General features: G+C 31.6%; 2 protein-coding genes and 1 long non-coding RNA gene across 4 annotated transcripts in view; 2 read left to right on the top strand and 1 right to left on the bottom strand.

Moving 5' to 3' along the window:
• LOC143067780 (neo-calmodulin-like) overlaps positions 1-20,918 on the bottom strand; it is a 146,783-nt gene that overhangs the window by 75,006 nt on the left and 50,859 nt on the right. The window lies entirely within an intron of this gene.
• On the top strand, positions 321-5,546 carry LOC143066387 (uncharacterized). Its single transcript, XR_012975591.1, has 4 exons — positions 321-397; positions 1,094-1,123; positions 2,511-2,613; positions 5,489-5,546. It is a non-coding gene; the product is annotated as an uncharacterized LOC143066387 (long non-coding RNA).
• Positions 11,107-18,369, top strand: LOC143066389 (uncharacterized). Of its 2 annotated transcripts, none has more exons than XM_076239333.1 (6): positions 11,107-11,234; positions 14,557-14,603; positions 15,496-15,613; positions 15,993-16,033; positions 16,906-16,995; positions 17,950-18,369. In XM_076239333.1, exons 1-6 carry the CDS (start codon positions 11,164-11,166, stop codon positions 18,285-18,287), a joined length of 705 nt encoding a protein of 234 aa, XP_076095448.1. In that variant the 5' UTR covers positions 11,107-11,163; the 3' UTR covers positions 18,288-18,369. The 2 variants fall into 2 exon arrangements, with proteins under 2 accessions (XP_076095448.1, XP_076095447.1); XM_076239332.1 differs by having other exon boundaries at positions 17,947-18,369.

The following is a 20,918-nucleotide window of genomic DNA, read 5'->3' as shown; positions in this document are numbered from 1 at the left end:
ACGTATAGTACTATATCCCTGATGACACTTCAACATGGTAAACCCCATGTTAGTCGAAAAATCGTAATTTCTATGCTGCTATTTCAAACAGCGGAATATGATTAATTGCTCAGATTTAAATATTGACGAAAAAATAAAGTAAAGGTGTTCCTGATTTTACTTTAAATTGATTTTTTTCTAAAGGTACAAACATATTCGATATCAAGTTATTAATGCTCGAAAAAGATTGGAAATTTGACAAGTTGATTTTTAAATGGTTCTGTAAAACACTTTTTGTTAGCATTTAAAAATACATAATACACCTAAATATTTTTGTACTTCAGTTGCGATCCCGTAGATGGAACGTGTATGTGTGAAAGTTGTCATGTCGAATGTAACAAAGAAGGAGATGAAGCAGGTAAATGTTATATAAAATTCAAATGCATTGGATTTAGATATTATATATAAAAAAATATATATATATATATTTTTTTTTGTGTTAATCATGGATTAACAGGCTTTTACATCAATTATCTTTTATTTTATAATTTTAAGGTATATCAAATAGATATACGAAGATCTGGTACGTGTGACAATGAGAAAACTCTATATCAAGGCAAAATTTATAAAAGTTAACCATTGTAGGTCAAAGTACGGTCTTCAAGACGGAGCCTTGACTAACAACGAACAGTAAGATATAAAGGGCCCCATAAATTACTAGTGTTACACCATTTAAACAGGAAAACCAACGGACTAATCTATATAAAAAACCAGAAACGGGAAACACTTATGAACCCCATCAACAAACTACAACTACTGAGCATCAGATTCATGACTTAGGACAGGTGCAAGCTATTGCTGCGGGTTCAAACGTTTCAAAGGTACCAAACCTTCACCCCTATCTGAAATAATAGTGTACATGTAACATCACAACATAGAAAGACACACTTTAAAATATCAATTGAAATGGTTCAAGTCTATCAAAAGACATATTAACACAAGTGAACTTGCACTAAACGAATACATTTGATATATAATACGATGTAATTTGCAATTGCATTTGCAATGATATAATTCACAGGTAAATAAATATATTTTTGTTAACGTTTAACAGTTCAAATGGAGAAAGGAAATATTGTTACAGGTAAATAGTTATTATTGTCATAGTGCGAAGAAGTGAAAATTTGTAGTAATACCAAAAACTTCCGAAGCTACTATGTAGACCAGATATAACTCTGTATAAGTAGACATTGTAAACATAACAAAACAGCATTACATATAGTATCAATATGTCAAATAAACAAGAAAGTTCGATTTGAGAGTACTTAGTCTAGCAGTTACTGAAGCTAGTTAAAAGCCTAATACAACTAAATTCAGCTATAAAACAGCCCAGGGATTTAGTATTTTAACGTCAAAGACATTACTTGTCCAATGCAAAACATAAATGTATCGAAAAGCTGTACTCTCACAAGGATAATTATAGGAGTTAACTTCTTTTTAGAATAAAATGAACGTTGGTGTGTATTTATATAATAAAAATTTAGTAATGTTTAAATTTGCTTATAGACAAAATCGATATTAGTGCCAATGTAAACTACATTCAAAGTTCTAATTACAACAATAGTAAGATAACCTTTACAAATAAGTTTGTTTAAAGGTTCGTATTAAGTTAACACGGATTTCTATTCTGATCTCCTTTAGTTACTGCCATTATAATAAAAATTTCAAAATAAATTGCATGCATATTATGCTATCACATAATCTAACTTCAAAAATCAATAATGAATGTCAATCTTCAAAATAAGTAGACTGATTAACATCAAAGAATCATAGATAGTACACTTAAGATATAACTTACACTGGCAAGTTCAAACTTACCTCTACACATACAAAGCGCATTCAATTGTGAGAAATCAATACAAATATCTGAGAAAATACTTTACCTCTGTGTTACCAAAAGGCAGAATAATATATCATTGGAGTACCATTCAATAGGACAACAGACTTATCATGTTATGCTTCTCGGCTTGTACGTAATGTCTCTTGCTGTATAATTATCAATACTATGTCAAAATATAATACAGAGAGACAAACCTGATCATAGATGTGCAACCTGATCATAGATGTGCATGCGCATCTACATGTGGATGTTTGTCCTGGCTATCTTTCCCTTTTCTATCACTGAAACGAAGAACCGATTTAGTAAATTGTATTAAAATAGTGAACTTCTCTGTCAGCAGGTCATACAGTTTGTAAACAGAAGTTGGAAGTACATTGTATACTTATAACAAAATATTTCTTGCTGTTAGTAGTTTAATGGAGTCTTTTTTTTTGCCTATCGCACATGTATAGATTCTTCAATTACTTTAGATAACCCAGACTCATTCTTCAACTTACAGCGAGAGCAAGTATTATGACGTTGAGATGAATATCAGTAATAAAGTGCTGTTTCGTTACTTTGAGTTTTGTCATGACAGAGTAGAGATTGTGTGTGCTATATAAATATATATTTCTTATTGTTTGTATTGTAGACCCATCACATGGCCCAGATCGAAATAATTATGTTGCAGTTCTTGTTCCTGTATTGCTAGTTTTATTTATTATGTTGCTTTTATGTACAGTTATTTGGATTCGGTGAATAAAATCTAATAAACTGTTTAAGTTAAATTTCCAATATTATGCATCACTCTTTTACGAAATCGTGCAGTTTATGAAATATCGGAATAAATACAAATACTTTGAATGACATAAAAAATAAAAAATCTTGTTATCAATTACGATGGACTTAAAAATGTTAAGTTCAATAATGTTATGTCTGAATGAAAAACAACACAAGATTCTATTCATTGTTCTCCCCTTCATTCCTTTGGTTGGTAGTCTTACGTTTGATTTTGTCGGTTTTATGGATTTCTATGTTTTTAGCTCTTCTCATCACTTGGCGTCCGTCGTCGTCGTCGTCCGTCGTCGTCAACTTTTACAAAAATCTTCTCCTCTGAAACTACTGGGCCAAATTTAACCAAACTTGGTCACGATCATCATTGGGGTATCTAGTTAAAAAATGTGTCCGGTGTTCCTGCCAACCATCCAAGATGACCGGCATGGCTAGAAATAGATCATAGGGGTAATAAAAGATAGAGAGAAACTGTAAAAATCAATAATGTTCAGCAAAGTAAGATCTTAATATAAGCCAAAATGACCAAAATGGTCAGTTGATCCCTTAAGGAGTTATCGGCCTTTATCGTAAATTTTTAATAATTTTCTTTAATTTGGAAATTTTTTGTAAAATTTTACAAAATATTTTCCTTTGTATCTAAAGGGCCAAGTTTATTATAGATAGAGAAAATAGTAAGTAGCAAGAATGTTCAGTAAAGAAAGATCTACAAACACATCACCCTCACCAAAACACAATTTTGTCATGAATCCATCTGTGTCCTTTGTTTAATATGCAAACAGACCAAGGTGAGCGACACAGAGAGCCTCTAGTTTTAATTAAATTTGGAGTTCGATCAATTTTATTTTAAATTCTATCTAGGACTTTCATTATTCATTCTAAACAAAATTATATTTTGAATGAGTTTTTATTTTAAAAATATTTGATTGGTTTTGTTTCAATTCAGTTTTTTTTTATAACATTTATTAAAAACTTCGTTATGAATTGCCTTCTGTTTGTTTAGTCAAAACTGTTTTGTTCAAATGTAAGTAAAAAGGAAGGATTACAAAACAGAGCGAAATATACAAAAGATACATTCAAACTCATTAGTAAGAAAATAAACTGATGACGCCATGGCAAAAAAAAAAATCAAAACGACAAACAACAGTTCACAAAGTACAACAGAGAATACTAAAAACTTGGCAAAATGAACACCACTATAAACCCGTTGGTGATGTTAGGTGCTCTGGAATGGTAAGCAGATACTGCTCCACATTTAGCATCGATAAGGTTGCTCATATAAGGACATACCCAGTGGTAAGACGAGTTCAGTGGGTAACATTCTAGTAAAAGACGGGAGTGTAGTTGCAACGTATCTGTCATTATCTATGCAACAGATGTTTCACAACGGTCAATCAACTCCTGATGATGTCTGTGAATGAATGATTTCAAATTAACTACTTGAAACTCTAAGTTTAGTACCTTTTATGATGAGTTTATTTACTACCACTGGGTCGATGCCACTGCTGGTGGAGATTTATTTTCCATAGGGTATCACCAGCCCAGTAGTCAGCACTTGTGCTGACATGAATTATCATTAATATGGTTATAATTATAAATTTACTCTTCACAAAATTTTGAATTTTTGAAATACTAAGGCTTTTCTACCTCAGGCATAGATTACCTTAACTGTATTTAGCAAAACTTTTAGGAATTTGGGTCCTCAATGCTCTTCAACTTCGTATTTTATTTGGACTTTTTAACTGTTTTGAATTCGAGCGTCACTGATGAGTCTTTTATAGATGAAACGCGCGTCTGGCGTATATACAAAAATTAGTCCTGGTATCTATGATGAGTTTATTTTCTGTGAGTAGCAATTCTCTATCAAGGAAACCATAATAGGTTATATCTATCATTTTATATAAACTGAGAAATATATGTTCCATATGTAGGCGCTACATAGAAAATGAAAATTTTAACAAGCTTACATCATCTATTTTGACGTAAAGTTATGTGATCACTATTGTCAATATTTATCTGCATGTTAAGGTTTAATGCAGACTTATCTGTATATGTAGTAGCATTTACCTCAAGATGCGTCCAACATGATCACCAAACATCATCTAAATTGTGGAAAGTGATGTTTGGGGTAATGCTAACTACTATACCTTCTTCCCAAGAATCTCTAATATAAATTAAACCCCGTATTTATGAAATCGTCAAGAAGTGGAGCACAGTTTGTTCCTATGGGCATTCATATTATTCGTTGAGAAAGCATGTATCCAAACGAAATAGATATGTTATCAAAAAATAATGAAGCATTTTGACAACGCCATTGTTAAAGACTGATTTGTTTTATTCCGATTAATATTTTAAAAAGTGCGATTTATACCACCCTAGGACTCGATAATTGGATATTGAAAAGTAAAACATTTTATTTTTACTATTGCAAGATGAAAAGTCTTACATTGTATGTAATGCTTTATCATCTATATCACGCCACATATCTAGACAAGGTATTTTCAGAATGACTTTGAAGTCTGGCTTCAATTGCTGATTCAATTGATATTCATAATTCAGAAAGAGGTTGTGTGGGGCGTTTTGAATACCGAGCAATATAACGTTGTTTGAAAAGACACTTATGCAATTTAGGTATACAATACAGTGAAAGACGGAAGATCCATTCTATACCCCAAGGAACATAGAGCAAACATATGCGTATCCATGATTTCCACGTTGGTATATTAAGTGTCATGGATGTAAAGGTGGAGTTATCAAATGAATCTTCAAGCAGTTTTTACAATTTGATTTACACACAAAACGATGTTGTTTAAAATAAAATGACGACTTTATTTTAAGGCTCTACAAGCAATTTGTATCACAAGATGGGAAAATGACAGAACGATACAACTTGAAGGTAATATTCAAATAATTCTTATGTTTATCAACTTTTTGAATAGTTTAAAATTAAACTAACAGTCTTTTGAATGTAATTAACTTTCTACCATTCACCGAATTGAACATTACTTGATATTTTTATCCTTTAATACCCAATTTACCACAAACGCCTAAACAGGAATTAAATCACTGTCATCGCTTTTATTTTTGACTGAAGTAATGATATCAAGGAACAGGCAAACTATACCAAAGGAATATTCAAAAAGTCTAAGACAAAGTGACAATGGCATGGCAAAAACGACGAAAAGACGACAAACAATTGCACAGAAAACATAACATAGAAAACTAAAGACAAGATGAAGATTCGAACATTGATGAAGTGAAAGTCCTCAAGAAAATATTAAACGACAAGAGGAAAGTACATTAATGATTGTTCGTAGGAACTGATATGTCTTCAATAGATATGCAAACAGATTAAAAAGGGCGGTTGGATTTGTAATTCATATACATGTATTGATATATACGGGTAACTTACTATACAGAAAAGAGCTTCACATTACACGGTCTGTTAGAGAAAAATTGTTTTAAGAATAACTTTTTATGATAATGGTCCTTGTAAAAACGGCATTTCTAACCATCCCAGCTCCTGCTATATTCTGAAATAAACTAAGACATTGAAAAATGATGTAAACGTTCTTTCATCTTTCAAAAGCAAGAAATACAGTCGTGGTAAATATTCTAAACAGTTTTTCAGCTGATGGTCTTAAAATTTATTTTAAAACTTGTTGCCTCTTTTTTTCTTAACACAGCAGATTTCCATTTAGTTTTATGATGTGACTTCGTGAATTAGGACGTGTTATGCTTCTAGTTGTGTGTTATTTGTATCTAATATTTTACCTTAGAAATTTATAATCTTATTGCCATAATGTATATTGTTTAATGCTTATTAACTTTGTTCATGTTTTAACATTACAGATTCCACAACGTTTTCATGTATTATATATTACACAAATAAACTTCGAGTTAAATTAACACCAGCCAGTGTTGTTTTTTACCCTGACAATCACGATGAATACGGGTTTGACGACGGTCATTACTGCTCTATCAGGGAATCAGCGATAGCCGGCCGTTAAACCAAGGTCATGCTTCATTATACTTAAAAGATGGTCCAGAAGGCGACAAATATAATCATTTGAACCCAAAAATCGAGAGAAAAATCACAGATGTGTACTTAAACAATGGCAATATTTACACAAAAATACAACATGTTCAAAGTGGAAAGCAACTACTGTTACTCTTCCAAATTATGACAGAATGGAATTAAACAAGGATCAACATTAACGTCATGTGTTTTTATTTCAAAAGAAAATTATCAGACAATATTCAATCTACATGAGTTCTATGTGTATTTTTTGGTAATTATTTTTCTCTAATAAAATATAAGAATACACATATAAAATTTCTTTGATATATGTTTTTTGCAAATTGCTTCAGTATTAAAATTAAATCAAGTACTTTAAGTCATCAAAAAGGCAAACGATGAATTGTGCGAACATCGTATGTCGTAAAGTTAAAGCACAAAATTAAAATAAGACCTGGTAGTGCCTGTTAACAGGAAAAACACTCACCTCAACAATTCAACAATAAAATTTAAAAAAAGGCACCTAATTTTGAAAAAGTTATCAAAATGAGTTCGGCAGTACGGGTAGCTATCTAAAGTTGCTTTATATGTTGGCTGAATATTGCTTTAGAAAAAGAAGGAAACATTACTCTAACAGATACCATGAAGTTAAATTGAAATCTGCAGTAAATGTTTAGGGAGTAAGTGCATGTATTTGCAATTGTCATACCGTCTGCGTAAAAACCATTTTAGTGAATAAATGAATCTATCACGCCTGAAATCATTCTCGTAAAAACCAGATTCAGAAACCATATAAAAAAAATCTAGAGATTACAACAAAAGTATAATATTTGTAAAAAAAATATTTTACTTTCTATAATTTTTCCGTAAAAGAGGATTTGTCGCACGAAAGAAAATGAACGAGCTGTGCATTAGTTGCCAAAGGAGTTCCTATAGGACGGTATAAAAGTATTGCCATAACAAACAAATATATTGTCCAGCAATAATCTCTAATGCTGTTTGCGCAAGGATTACATGCGGTTGAGTTATGATAACTAATTCACTAAAATTGTTGTTTCCTTTGATATTAAAACGAATGTTTGGCATGGTCATATATAAGTGAATGCTGGAACTGTGTGTGTTATATTTAAGATTCGATTCACTTCCGCTTAGCTATCTGAGTTAAGGGCATACGATACAGTTTTCGTCCCGTATTTACCGTGATAAACAAAATTCATATAGACTATTTTTTAACTGATTAAATCAAATATGTAATAAAAAATATACCTTCGTGTGCTACTTTTGGAGTAAAATGAGGTAGAAATTTTGTATATTTGCTCAAAATTCGAATTTGTGGCCGTATTTTCCATTTCGAAAGAAACACATAACTTTTTTGGTTTTAAATATAAACAAAAATTGTTTTTTGTTTAACAATTTGTAATTTCTGTATTTTATAAGTGTCCTACAAGTTTATACATTTTGTATTAAAAAATAACTCATATTTATCAAATGTTCATGAATGGATATTTATCAAATTTTAAAAAAAATGCACTATTTTCATTTTCATGAAAATTGGCTCACATACCTGTAATCTTCTCGCTTAATGAAACCAAATGGCATTTTAAAAAAGGGAGATCCATGAACTCGTTTTCAAGTTAAATAACTTTAAATAATAAAAATCAGTCGAAACTTGAATCTTTTTTCGATAAGTCATAGTTTGACGTCGCGAAATTAACAAATTACGTTGGCAACGTCATTACCTCCCCTGTAACTGTATCGTATGCCCTTAACCAATTTTCTTAAAGGCAATATATTGTCAGTTGTAGACAATTTTCTTGTGTGTTGCTGAAATGACTACCTATCAAATTGTTATTTGTCAATAGTGAGATTGTACAAGATTATCAAAATAAGTCGTTTTAAGAAAATATTTTCCAAAACTTTTGAATTTCTTTGATTCAATTGGGCGTGGTTTTTGTTGCTCACAACAAGAATTTAATCTACATCTTGCACCCAACAGGAAGTTCTTTTTCTTCCTGACCAAATCATATGCAGGCGTACACGAAAGGCAACAGTATGATTTATTTTTATCACAAAATGTTTTATGTCTATAAAATAATTGTTTATATAACATGTTGACCGTGTATATAATATAAGTACAAAATAAAGTTGTTTGTAACATACCGTTGAAACAGTTTAACAACATAAAAAATAAGACTTATCTAGTACAAACACCATCAAATACCGGGTATTAACTCAGGTTTTGGGGGAAGGGTAACAGTTTCAGCACCACATGGGATAATCATCGTTTTGTACAAATGTGGCATTAAGTCTAAGTTAGGAATGTCAAAATAATGGAAAGGGGGATACATCCTTTTTATATCGTCAATATTTTACTACTTAATCGAGCTTTTCTGTAATGTGATTTACAAACACAAACGATTTATGTTGTGGACTTTGTCTGCGATGATTAAAGAATATTTTGTCATGGTTGTTGAATAGTTTTATTTCAACCGCTGGTTATTTGAAGTTAAACCATTGTTGTGACCTCATTCTATTGTTTTGTCCGTTCTTTATTTCAGTGATTTGACTATCATTTATCAATCACTGAAGTAAAAAAACTATTTATTACTCCAATTGTTTTCATCATGTAAACAAAAGTACAACCAAAGAACAAATGACAATTAACCTTCCAATACAATTTTTTTTTTTGTCACTAATGAACACGGTTTCTTGAGGAAAGATCATGCTGCAATACAATGACCATGAACAACCTAAACCTTATCCCGTGTACAAAGTGCGAATCTAGAACTTCCTTCATAAACAAGGAGACTTTAATAGTTTTTATAATTGTGAGGTTTTGGCGTTGATTTGTACGGAAGCCCTGGAGTGCCATGCAAAAATATTTCAACTTGTGCGCACAAGTTTACAACCTGCACGCACAAGTTACTAACATGCGCGCACAAGTTACTATCTTGTGCGCACAAGTTACACATTCTGCGCACGAGTTACTATATTGTGCGCACAAGTTACACGTGATCTTATAGACATGCGCTGTTTTGCTAAAGGGACTACTTTATGGAACGCCGTAGCTACCGAACACAAACATATGTTTATATAATGAATCCACATGCTTTTAAATATCTGCACATGTTTTTTTCTATGTATACACATACTCTTAATATATATGAAAATAGTTTACTTTATATGCACTCGTCTAAACATCAACCCAACAATGTTAGATCTGTAAATTTGCTTTCACAAATGTTTGGTTCTCCCTCGCCGGGATTCGAACCCATGCTACTGTGATATCGTGACACCAAATCGCCTGCACTGCAGCCGTCCCGCTAGACCACACGACCACCTGGGCTCTCAAAAAAAGAGCTTTCGTTGGCCGTGTGTTACCTTTCCTCGTCAGTTTTAATCTAGTGACGTACTACAGTACATGATATATAAGGCATGAAGATGTTATTGTTACAGATCAGCTAAATTATCTATAGTAAAGGATCCTACAAATTAATGTAATATACAGTCACAGAATATATATATATATATAACTTGCCATTATTAGATGCTTTCACTATATCCTCTTTGTAATCCACACTGAATAGATTCTGAATACACATTTGATTTTAATCCAAAGTTTGAAACAACACAATCACTAATAACGACATCTTTATTTCGTTTTTGCATTAATCAAGCATTTACTTTCATCATTTTATCCATTTTGTAACACAAAACGCATGTAAAGGTATTCACGGAAACTATGAGTAGTCCTTGCGCACGCAAAAATCATGATACGCATACCCTGTGTTGTTTTTTTTTTTTTTTCGTTTTTCTTCATGTAGCAAAACATGTTGTTTACCTTCATCTGTATTTTCTTTTTGTCTATTTTTTTAAGTTGTGCTACTGTTTAAAAGGGTCAGCATGTAGGATATATTTTAATGTAAAGAAAGTTTATTCACAAAAAAGGTTCATATTTGATGAAATTAAACCTTTGCTTGCTGATTCTTTTGTTTTACCTTTTTCGACGCAAATCGTTTTAAGTAAGATATAAGCCTTTGACAGTCCATTCATTCTGTTATCGGCTTATATCCCTTACATCTATATATAGCATAAGTGTTCATATGCCCGTTTAGTCTTTTATCAATTACATCATAGCCAAACATATTCGACAAGTATAACAACGCCTTTTGCTCATGTTTATCCACAATCTTCAGATGCTATAACTCATAATGGGCTTAATAACATCTACTAGATGAAAGCATTTTTTTTTTATTTGGAAAGAAAAAAGTATGATCGAAAACGTTGTGGGCGAGAATGTATTCCCATGCTAAGTAAGAGAAGGAAACGATGTAATGCCAGATGTCAAATGTCAATAGATCAATATGATCCACTTAAAATGAAAACTTAATTGCATTTAAAATGATAATAAACAGTTACTGTACTTTGATTTGTGCAATGCATAAAAAGATCTTGCTAAAAATCAACAAATCACTATTTACTAAAATTTTCAAATATGAATATCTTGTATGTACTAGTGTTTGTGTTTTGTTGTTCGGGCCAAGGGAGCTACGGTAAATTATGTGGGTAACGTATTTTATTTTTTTGGTTCTATAATTCTTCAAAAGCTTTAAAAAAGGAATATTCGTGAGATATAGAAAGACAACAGAAAACCATTTTCATCAAAATAAGATGAAGACACAGATTATTTTTTTATTGTAGTTAGTAAATGTTGCAGGAACCGGAAATTTTAATGATTTAACATAATTATTTCAACAAATGCTGTGTCAAATACCTAAGTGTAGCCATTATATAATTTACATAATTTACATAAATTTAAATGATATTTATAAACTTTTTACTGTATCAATAAAAATGCATATGTCTTGTTCATTATATATACAAATATCAATAAAGGCAACAGTAGTATACCGCTGTTCGAAAGACATAATTCGATTGAGAGAAAACAAATCCGGGTTAAAAGCTAATATGAGGTAAACATCAAACATAAGAGGAAAACAATGAAACAACAGATACACTGAAGTGCGACAATAATTGTAGTATTTTGAACTAAACAGCCACTCACTTGCGTGTGGTTACATAATGATTGGCGCTGAGATTCAGCTCATTGTTAATACATAAGATGCAATAAAAAAATTGCAAACTTGATACAATAGCAATAGTCGTCACGTAGTTTGTTATGAAAAACACGGTTACACTATCGCAATGTCCGCAATTGGAAATCGACGTTCACAAACAAAACAAATTAAATGTTCTTTTTATTAAAACCAATTTTTCAAATAATTAATACACTACTATTTTTCGGATTCAACCACTGATTGCCTGAATTTATGTTGAGAGATCAACATTTGTTCGAAGTTTCTTCGAAACAAGTAAGACACTTTTCAATGTTTGTACAGTTTTTGTCTTTTATCTACATGTAGTTTTTTTTTAAATAATGGGAATCCGCTTAGCCAAACATATGAGTTCTGTCGGGGACAATGTGGCTGAGAGACTAGGTAATATTGTAAGACGACACCTTATTTGAGTTTTTGTCCTGTAATACCGACTTTTTGTTTTATTTATTTACGTTTTTGCCTCCTTATATCTTAAAAATTATAAGAGAACAGCAAAAACTTAAATTAGTACAAATGATCAGCAAGACAAGATTTAAAATTCAGATAATATAGAAGAAAGTCCTCTGATGACTGATTTTTGGAGTTTTGCTTTTTATTAACGATTTTAACAACAAACAATTGTGGTTTTTTTTTCGTATATCTTAAAGATGATAATAGATGAAAAGAACATAAATTAGCAAAAATTATCATCATACCCAGATCTACTTTTAAGTAAAAAAAATAAGGGAAAGTACATGTATCTGACGACTCCTTATAGGAGTTTCTTTCTTTTAACGACGATATTTAACACCTAATGAGATCGATAGACACGATAGAGAGAAATTGTGAACAGAAACAACATTACCACTAATACAAGATTAACAAAAAGAGATGTTTGAGGGTACTTCTATTCTAGTACGCAATATGTTCAAGAGTGTCTAAAGTTGCAGATGCAAATTGACCATAAGTACATGTAAGCCACACAAGCTATTTAGACAGCACAATTTCATTCTGTAAAGAAATGAGTAATAATTCAATAAGACTTTTTTCCAAGTGTAATCATATCATTGATATCTTGTTATTTTTTTCGTTGTTTTCATGCATGTATTAAAATAACGCTATACTATTCATATCGTACATGTATGTTCATGTATCTTGCTAATTTTATTTCAAATATATGATAAACGTGTGTAAAGTACAGAACTGAACCATGACGAACATAAATCATACCATGACATTACTTAACAAAACATTGACATTCGGCTGTTGTCTGCTCTATGGTCGGGTTGTTGTCTCTTTGACACATTCCCCATTTCTTTTCTCAATTTTACATTGAATTTTAGTTTTAAAAAAAAAAATTTTTTGCGAACGTGGCGATTTTTTCCCGTCAGAATATTAAAAAGTAATTAATATGATAAGATATTACAAAGATACCGTCCTATTTAAACTGGCATATTCCATTAAAACAGGACGGAGAGAAGCAAAGACTGCATGAATATTATTTTTCTTTCCTCGTTGAATACACATATTTTGTTTGAATGGATGTTGTTTAAAATTTTATCCAATCTGCTACATATTAGTAATAAAATTCTGGATGATTTTATTTAAAATGACCTTTAGGTAATGATTAATCAGGTTACCGCTAATCAAATGCACCGATCATCATGGTCATTTCACTCATATACTTTTGGCCAGAACCAATTTGCGCCAATTACAGTCTTTTGGAGTTGTGGGTCCTCAATGCTCTTCAACTTTGTACTTGTTTGGCTTTATGACTGTTTTGATCTGGTCGTCACTGATGAGTCTAATGTAGATAAAACGCGCGTCTGGCGTATTAAATTATAATCCTGGTACCTTTGATAACTATTAAGAAGATAGAAAATGCAAAACTCTCTTGTTTTCTCATGGTATAAGTTGCGCCAATGAATAGAATCAAATCGCGCCAATTTTACCTGAGTATTTTGTTTAACTATATTTTACATATAACCATTGATTTAATTTGGTTATGTCATTAAAAGTAGGTGATGTAATACATTCTATAATGAAACTGAAATATAAGCGCTGCGCAAAATTTGGATGTCCTATACTGCAGTGGAAATGAAAACATTGTAAAGGAAACAAAGTGCTTGGCGTTTTGCTTGAATTGCAAATAATAATCTCATTATTTTTTTTTCTTTTCTTTCCTTTTGTATTACATGTGAAGTAATCACATTCGCTGACCACTTATAATAAGATGGTCACTAACATTGATAAAATGCTATTGATTAATGTACTGCAAGGGAGATAAAAAAAAAATCTATAAAAATGACTTTTGTCTTTAGGACTCGAATAGCAAACTCTTGTTCCGTGAAACAAAACATTGCTTATAAATTGAAAATATTTTATTTGGAAATCAAATGGAAGCGATAGTTTTATCTCAGTTCTGAGATTTCTGAAAAGCACTGATTTAGACATTTCTGAAATTTTGAAATTGGAAATCTCTAATATTACTACCTGTATACATATAATACAGGAATTGCATTAATATTCAAAATATCAATAAACAGAGCTGCCTACGTGGCGAAATATATCTTTATAACTTATTTTGGGTGAAAATCTAATGTTTGCATTGTGTCATTGTAACTGTTCGTCATTCAGAAACACACAAAAGACAAAATCATGTATTTATTTTCAAAAAGCTTTACGGCATGCCGACGTAACGGACTGTGTAAATGGTAAAAAAAATATTGCCTATCATTTGGTTGTTTAGTAATTAATAGCTTCCAACGATTTTTATTTGGTTTTTATTCCAGGGAAGAGTGTTGTGCTTTTTACTTTAAAAGCGATGGAGACTGTAAAGGTAAACATCTATGGGATTCATTTTCTTTCTATCCATATCAAGCACTATTCTCACTTGTTTGCTTTGTACAATTTTTGATTTTAAATTCGACATGCTCTTTTCCTAGAGGTTATTAAAAAAACAACTATTACGAATACACAGAGAAGAGAATGTGGTATTATTACCTGCGATACAAACCTCCACAAAAGACTAAAGAAGAAAGATGTTAACGACTATATGTCACCTATAATGATTGTGGCACTCCAAAATAGGCGAAGACAAACATTATCTAGACAATTTGCATGGGAGAAGCATTCACATATCTGCGTTATATCAGTAATGAAACCATCTTTTTTAATGTTTATCATAGCACTAATAAGTGCTCGACATATGGCCTATATTATTTAGTTCATAAATTTGAGTTAGTTTTACTTCCAGTGGCAAATATTTAATGCATAATTAGGACGAAAAGTAATTAACGATCATTCTGATCAGTAGACCGAAAGGAAATATTCTGACTTATATACTAAAAGGGAAAGTTTCTTGGATATGGACAATAACAAATACAATACAAATGATCTCGCAAATAGCTCAATTATGGACTCCTCAGAGGTTTTTTAATAAAGGGTTTGTTCACGTAAAGAGAACTTGACACTAACACATCTGACAGCAGTGGATTAAATTATAGTTCAATTGACATGATATATTTCTTAGACTGCGTAGTTGTGCAATTTACCTTGGAATTTGGTATTTACGTTAATACATTTTATATACATTTTCAGTGAAAATATTGTATCACAGTTTTTTGTGTTATATACTCTAGGAGAGATACTTATGTCTTTAAGATTGTTTTATAACTTATCGTTTTTCTAAAAATGTATATACGTATTTCTTTACATGTAATTATTAACAGAATGTCCAACTGGAACTGTAAGGTTAAGTGAGGATGATGAAGGTTATTGTAGACCATGTCAGAGAGGATTTTATGGATACAGATGCGTAAATATATGCACATGTTCAAAACATGAAAGGTTTGTAAAATGTCATATATTTTTTTTTGACAAACTAACAATATTCAAGAAATTTATAAAAACAGAGCTTGTTTTCATGTTATATAAAATAAGAGTGTACCAAAGAATTATGAACAATTTGAATGAAATAAAGATGTTTGGTGTCGACTGCAATATCTTTCTTAGTCACAATGACATTCTGAGATTGGTTTATTGTATCGTGATTTGTCTATTATACGTTTTGGTGTCCACAGTTTTCTTGTCGGTTGTCGCATTGATGACTCAATGGTGACTTCCATATCTATGTTTAATCATATCACTAACAATAATTCGGTGAATGCTGCTCTTACTAACCTCTATTAAATGTAGATATACAAGTGTCTACTGTTCATCATTTTAGATGTGATTCATTACGAGGATGTATATCAAAAGGAGGCGACGGTGAGTAGTATAAACAGTAACATATTTACTGCACTAGATGCACTTTTCGACAATGTAAACGTCATTTGTTATTATCGAGTCCAAAACATTTTAGATTATAAACCCATATCAAACATTCATGTGCTGTTAAAATAGAAAGGTCATAACATTTATTACAGCTAAAACTTTTCAAATCGATTAGTTAAATTTAAAATAAAGTATTATGGTATTTTCCCAAGTGTATTACACACTTTTTATCCACCACAACGTTCACTTCTAGATATTAATTCTCAGATACTTCCTTCATTATTTTAAGAAAATACATAGATGCCATCTGAAATGACGATGTAGACAACATTAGGTTGCAGAAAGGCCTTCACCAATAAGCAAAACGTCAACTGTTAAGTTAGCTATTATACATTCTTATTAGAATGCACAATATATAAAACAATTTCAGCCAGAAAACCAGAGATAAAAAAATATCCACATCAACTGAAAAACAAACATGCGCATACATATTTTATTTTGCCTATTTTTGGTTTTAATAATGTCAAATGATACCTTGTTGGCTTAGGGAAAACTATGTATATATATATATATATCTTTATTCTCGTAAACCAAAGTACAATGGTACAGAGACATATACAAATAAATTAACATAGTATCAATTTTAAATACAAATGTAAAACAGAGACATATAGAACGTACGTAGTACGAAAGTTCTTCATAAACATTGTTTCAGTTGTTTTGCTACCGCTGCTTTTAGACTACCACATTCCATATATACTATTCGCTTCAATACAAGGCGGATTTAAATAATAGATTTGATTGACCTCATTCAACTGTGTTTATTCATTCTCCAAATATATTATATAAGACAGTAGTGTTTTTAGTTGATAGTCAGCAAGTTGGTATTGATACGAACAGAAGAAGTATACAGTCAACGACAAACGATATGAATTTGAAAGATGAAAAAGACACAGGTACATCATCACTCTGTCATGTTTAAAAAGTATCTTGGGTTAATATTATATTAGTTTAGTTTTGTTTCTGTTATGTATCCTTCCGAAAGTATAAATTATAGCTTTAAAACAAAATGACATTCATACTGGAAAGGAAGCTTGAAATCTACTAAATCAATAAAGGTTTTGACGAATTTTATTTCTAAAAATTTACATTTACAGACTGTACCAAGGCCATTTAGTTAGAGTAGATATTGTACAACCAATACGTATACTTTACTTGAGTCATTTTTCTTCATATGTTAATTTCATTTCAATCGCATTTATTGACTTGTTCAAGCGCAAGCCATTGATAACATAACAGTAACAATAGATATTCAGTCATACAAAAACTGGGTAAATACATATGAGAAGGCTATAAAACAAAAGTCGTGCATGTATGGGTGTCAACTAATGTTTTGATCTATTATTTTGAAAGAGGATAGTCTTCGACATTTAACATTTATAATTGTTTGTACGGTTAGGCTATGTTTCATTAGAGCATGACGACAAGCATGATGCATTTACACATATATTTTTTCTATTTCATAAGAACTATTTTGACTCTTTATACAGAATAGTCTTTTATGACCTTTGTCAGTCAAACTATTGTGTCCCCCGATTATTCTTAACGGAAGGGGCGAGTTCAAATTCAATTTTACAAATGAAACTCGATGATACATACTTTGTTATCCAATACTGTTAAAAGCATGATATTAAAACAGCAATAGTGTGTAATAAAATATATATGTCACGCTAAAAATATGATATTGAAAACATTTTTAATAAGTTTTCAAACATCTATCAACAGTTTAATCGTAAACCCTTGGTTACTTTATATCATAATATTCGTAGTTAAATTTTTGTCCTTACTTTTATGCATTTAAGTTGAAATAATAATTAAAAGTTTATAACATAAATTATCTTTTCTAGCAGCAACATTTTTCTATAAAGAAATTTTGATGATAACAATATCGTGTGTTGTGATATCTGTAGTCATTGCTATGGTCACAAAACGTGCACATCATCACTGTACAAGATTTGAAGTGAGCAGCATAGTGGAAAACAGCCATACTCTACACGTTGAAGCCAATGAAGCAGGACTTGATAATGACATTACAGAATCTGCAAATAAAACGGATTTTTCTTCAAAAGATTCTTGGTCTTCATTTGACAGTATAGTATCTGAATCAGACGGATGTCTTCCTGTGGAAATCGAACCTGGAATAACTCATCCCTGTAGTTATTCAATTGAGGACATTTATCAAAATTAAGTTCAAGACATTGGTTCGATGATCTTAAGAATGCATGGTGTGGAATCAGATTAAGAACTTAAATACAGAATTTTAAAATAAACTCTATATGACTGTTGTTGATTTGTTGATTGGAAATGAATGTAGATCTGTACGGGCAAGGTTAACGACTAAGAATACATTGAAGTCAGTTGTCTGTCCCAATCCTTAATAACAGAAAGCAGCAACAAACCCCTAAAAATGAACAACAAAAAACTGCTTGATGTTTTAAAATACTAGTAGCTAATCTAAAAAAAAAAACCAATTACAAAACTTTCAAGAATTACAGGGAGGCGAAAGATATACCAAAGGGACATTCAAACTCAACATTTGAAGAAAGTCAAAAGTATTATACCGCTGTTCAAAAGTCAAACATCGGTTGAATTGAAACAAATCTGGTTTTCAAACTAAACTCGAGGGTAACATACAACTAGAAAAGAAAAATCATTGAAAAACAGAAACACTGAAGTGCAACAAAACAAACGAAAATAAACCCACAATGCCACAGACAAAAATAAAAAAGACAAAAAGGCAAACAACGGTACACAAAACACAGCAAGCATATCCTGTTCCACATATTGCAGCCGCCGTATTGCTCGCATTAGTCATGTGATACCCACCTTTGATCACAGTTTCCAAAGTCTGGTAAATGTACCTCATTGTGTTAATTATGGAACTTTGGTATTACAACTCCTTGTAAAATCTAGGACATTAGATAACATAATGTACCTAGATAGCCAAAGTAAAAGGGACGTTTACAATTAACACATGTACATTATGGTTCAATATATCGAGATGTTCTGCAATTAAAAAAATGTCGTGCAATTGTATATTAATTAATGTGACTTATTTACCCACAAATGCCTTATTTTGTATATACTACATATTTTTTTCATTTAATGGAAATGTCAACGGATCATAATCTTGTTGTTTTTATATTGATGGTCGGTTTAAATGTTTGCTTTAAAAGAACTTCGTTTTCATATAGCAAGATCGCAACAAAACATGCGTATGGGATATGTATCTCCATTTGGGTACAATACTTCAGGCTACACAACAAACCGTTCTCCTTTTTAGTTCACCTGGCCCGAAGGGCCAAGTGAGCTTTTCCCATCACTTTGCGTCCGGCGTCCGGCGTCGTCGTCCGTGGTTCGTGGTCGTCCGTGGTCCGTCGTCGTCCGTCGTCCGTCGTCGTTAACTTTTACAAAAATCTTCTCCTCTGAAACTACCGGGCCAAATTTAACCAAACTTGGCCACAATCATCATTGGGGTATCTAGTTTAAAAAATGTGTCCGGTGACCCGCCCAACCAACCAAGATGGCCGCCATGGCTAAAAATAGAACATAGAGGTAAAATGCAGTTTTTGGCTTATAACTCAAAAACCAAAGCATTTAGAGCAAATATGACATGGTGTATTATTGTTCATCAAGTCAAGATCTATCTGCCCTGAAATTTTCAGAAGAATCGGACATTCCGTTGTTGGGTTGCTGCCCCTGAAATGCTAATTTTAAGGAAATTTTGCTGTTTTTGGTTATTATCTTGAATATTATTATAGATAGAGATAAACTGTACACAGCAATAATGTTCAGCAAAGTAAGATCTACAAATAAGTCAACATGACCAAAATAGTCAGTTGACCACTTTAGGAGTTATTGCCCTTAATAGTCAATTTTTAACCATTTTTCGTAAATCTTAGTAATCTTTTAGAAAAATCTTCTCCTCTGAAACTATTGGGCCAAATTGAACCAAACTTGGCCATAATCATCATTGGGGTATCTAGTTTAAAAAATGTGTCCGATGCCCCGCCCAAATAACCAAGATGGCCGCCATGGCTAAAAATAGAACATAGGGGTAAAATGCAGTTTTTGGCTTATAACTCAAAAACCAAAGCATTTAGAGCAAATCTGACATGGGGGTAAAATTGTTCATCAGGTCAAGATCTATCTGCCCTGAAATTTTCAGATGAATTGGACATTCCGTTGTTGGGTTGCTGCCCCTGAAATGGTAATTTTAAGGAAATTTTGCTGTTTTTTGGTTATTATCTTGAATATTATTATAGATAGAGATAAACTGTAAACAGCAATAATGTTCAACAAAGTAAGATCTACAAATAAGTCAACATGACCAAAATGGTCAGTTGACCACTTTAGGAGTTATTGTCCTTTATAGTCAATTTTTAACCATTTTTCGTAAATCTTAGTAATCTTTTAGAAAAATCTTCTCTTCTGAAACTACTGGGTAAAATTTAACCAAACTTAGCCATAATCATCATTGGGGTATCTAGTAAAACAAATGTGTCCGGTAACTCGGCCAACAAACCAAGATGGCCGCCATGGCTAAAAATAGAACATGGGGGTAAAATGTAGTTTTTGGCTTATAACTCAAAAACCAAAGCATTAAGAGCAAATCTGACAGGGAGTAAAATTGTTGATCAGGTCACGATCTTCCTGCCCTGGAATTTTCAGATGAATCGGATAATTGGTTGTTAGGTTGCTGCCCCTGAATTGGTAATTTTGAGGAAATTTTGCTGTTTTTTTGTTTTTATCTTGAATATTATTATAGATAGAGATAAACTGTAAACAGCAATAATGTACAGCAAAGTAAGAACTAAAA

This window comes from Mytilus galloprovincialis, chromosome 3 (assembly GCF_965363235.1).
Source record: "Mytilus galloprovincialis chromosome 3, xbMytGall1.hap1.1, whole genome shotgun sequence".
Taxonomy (NCBI): Eukaryota; Metazoa; Mollusca; class Bivalvia; order Mytilida; family Mytilidae; genus Mytilus; species Mytilus galloprovincialis.
Note: the sequence above shows the minus strand (reverse complement) of the source record. Positions and strands in the feature narration are given on the sequence as shown.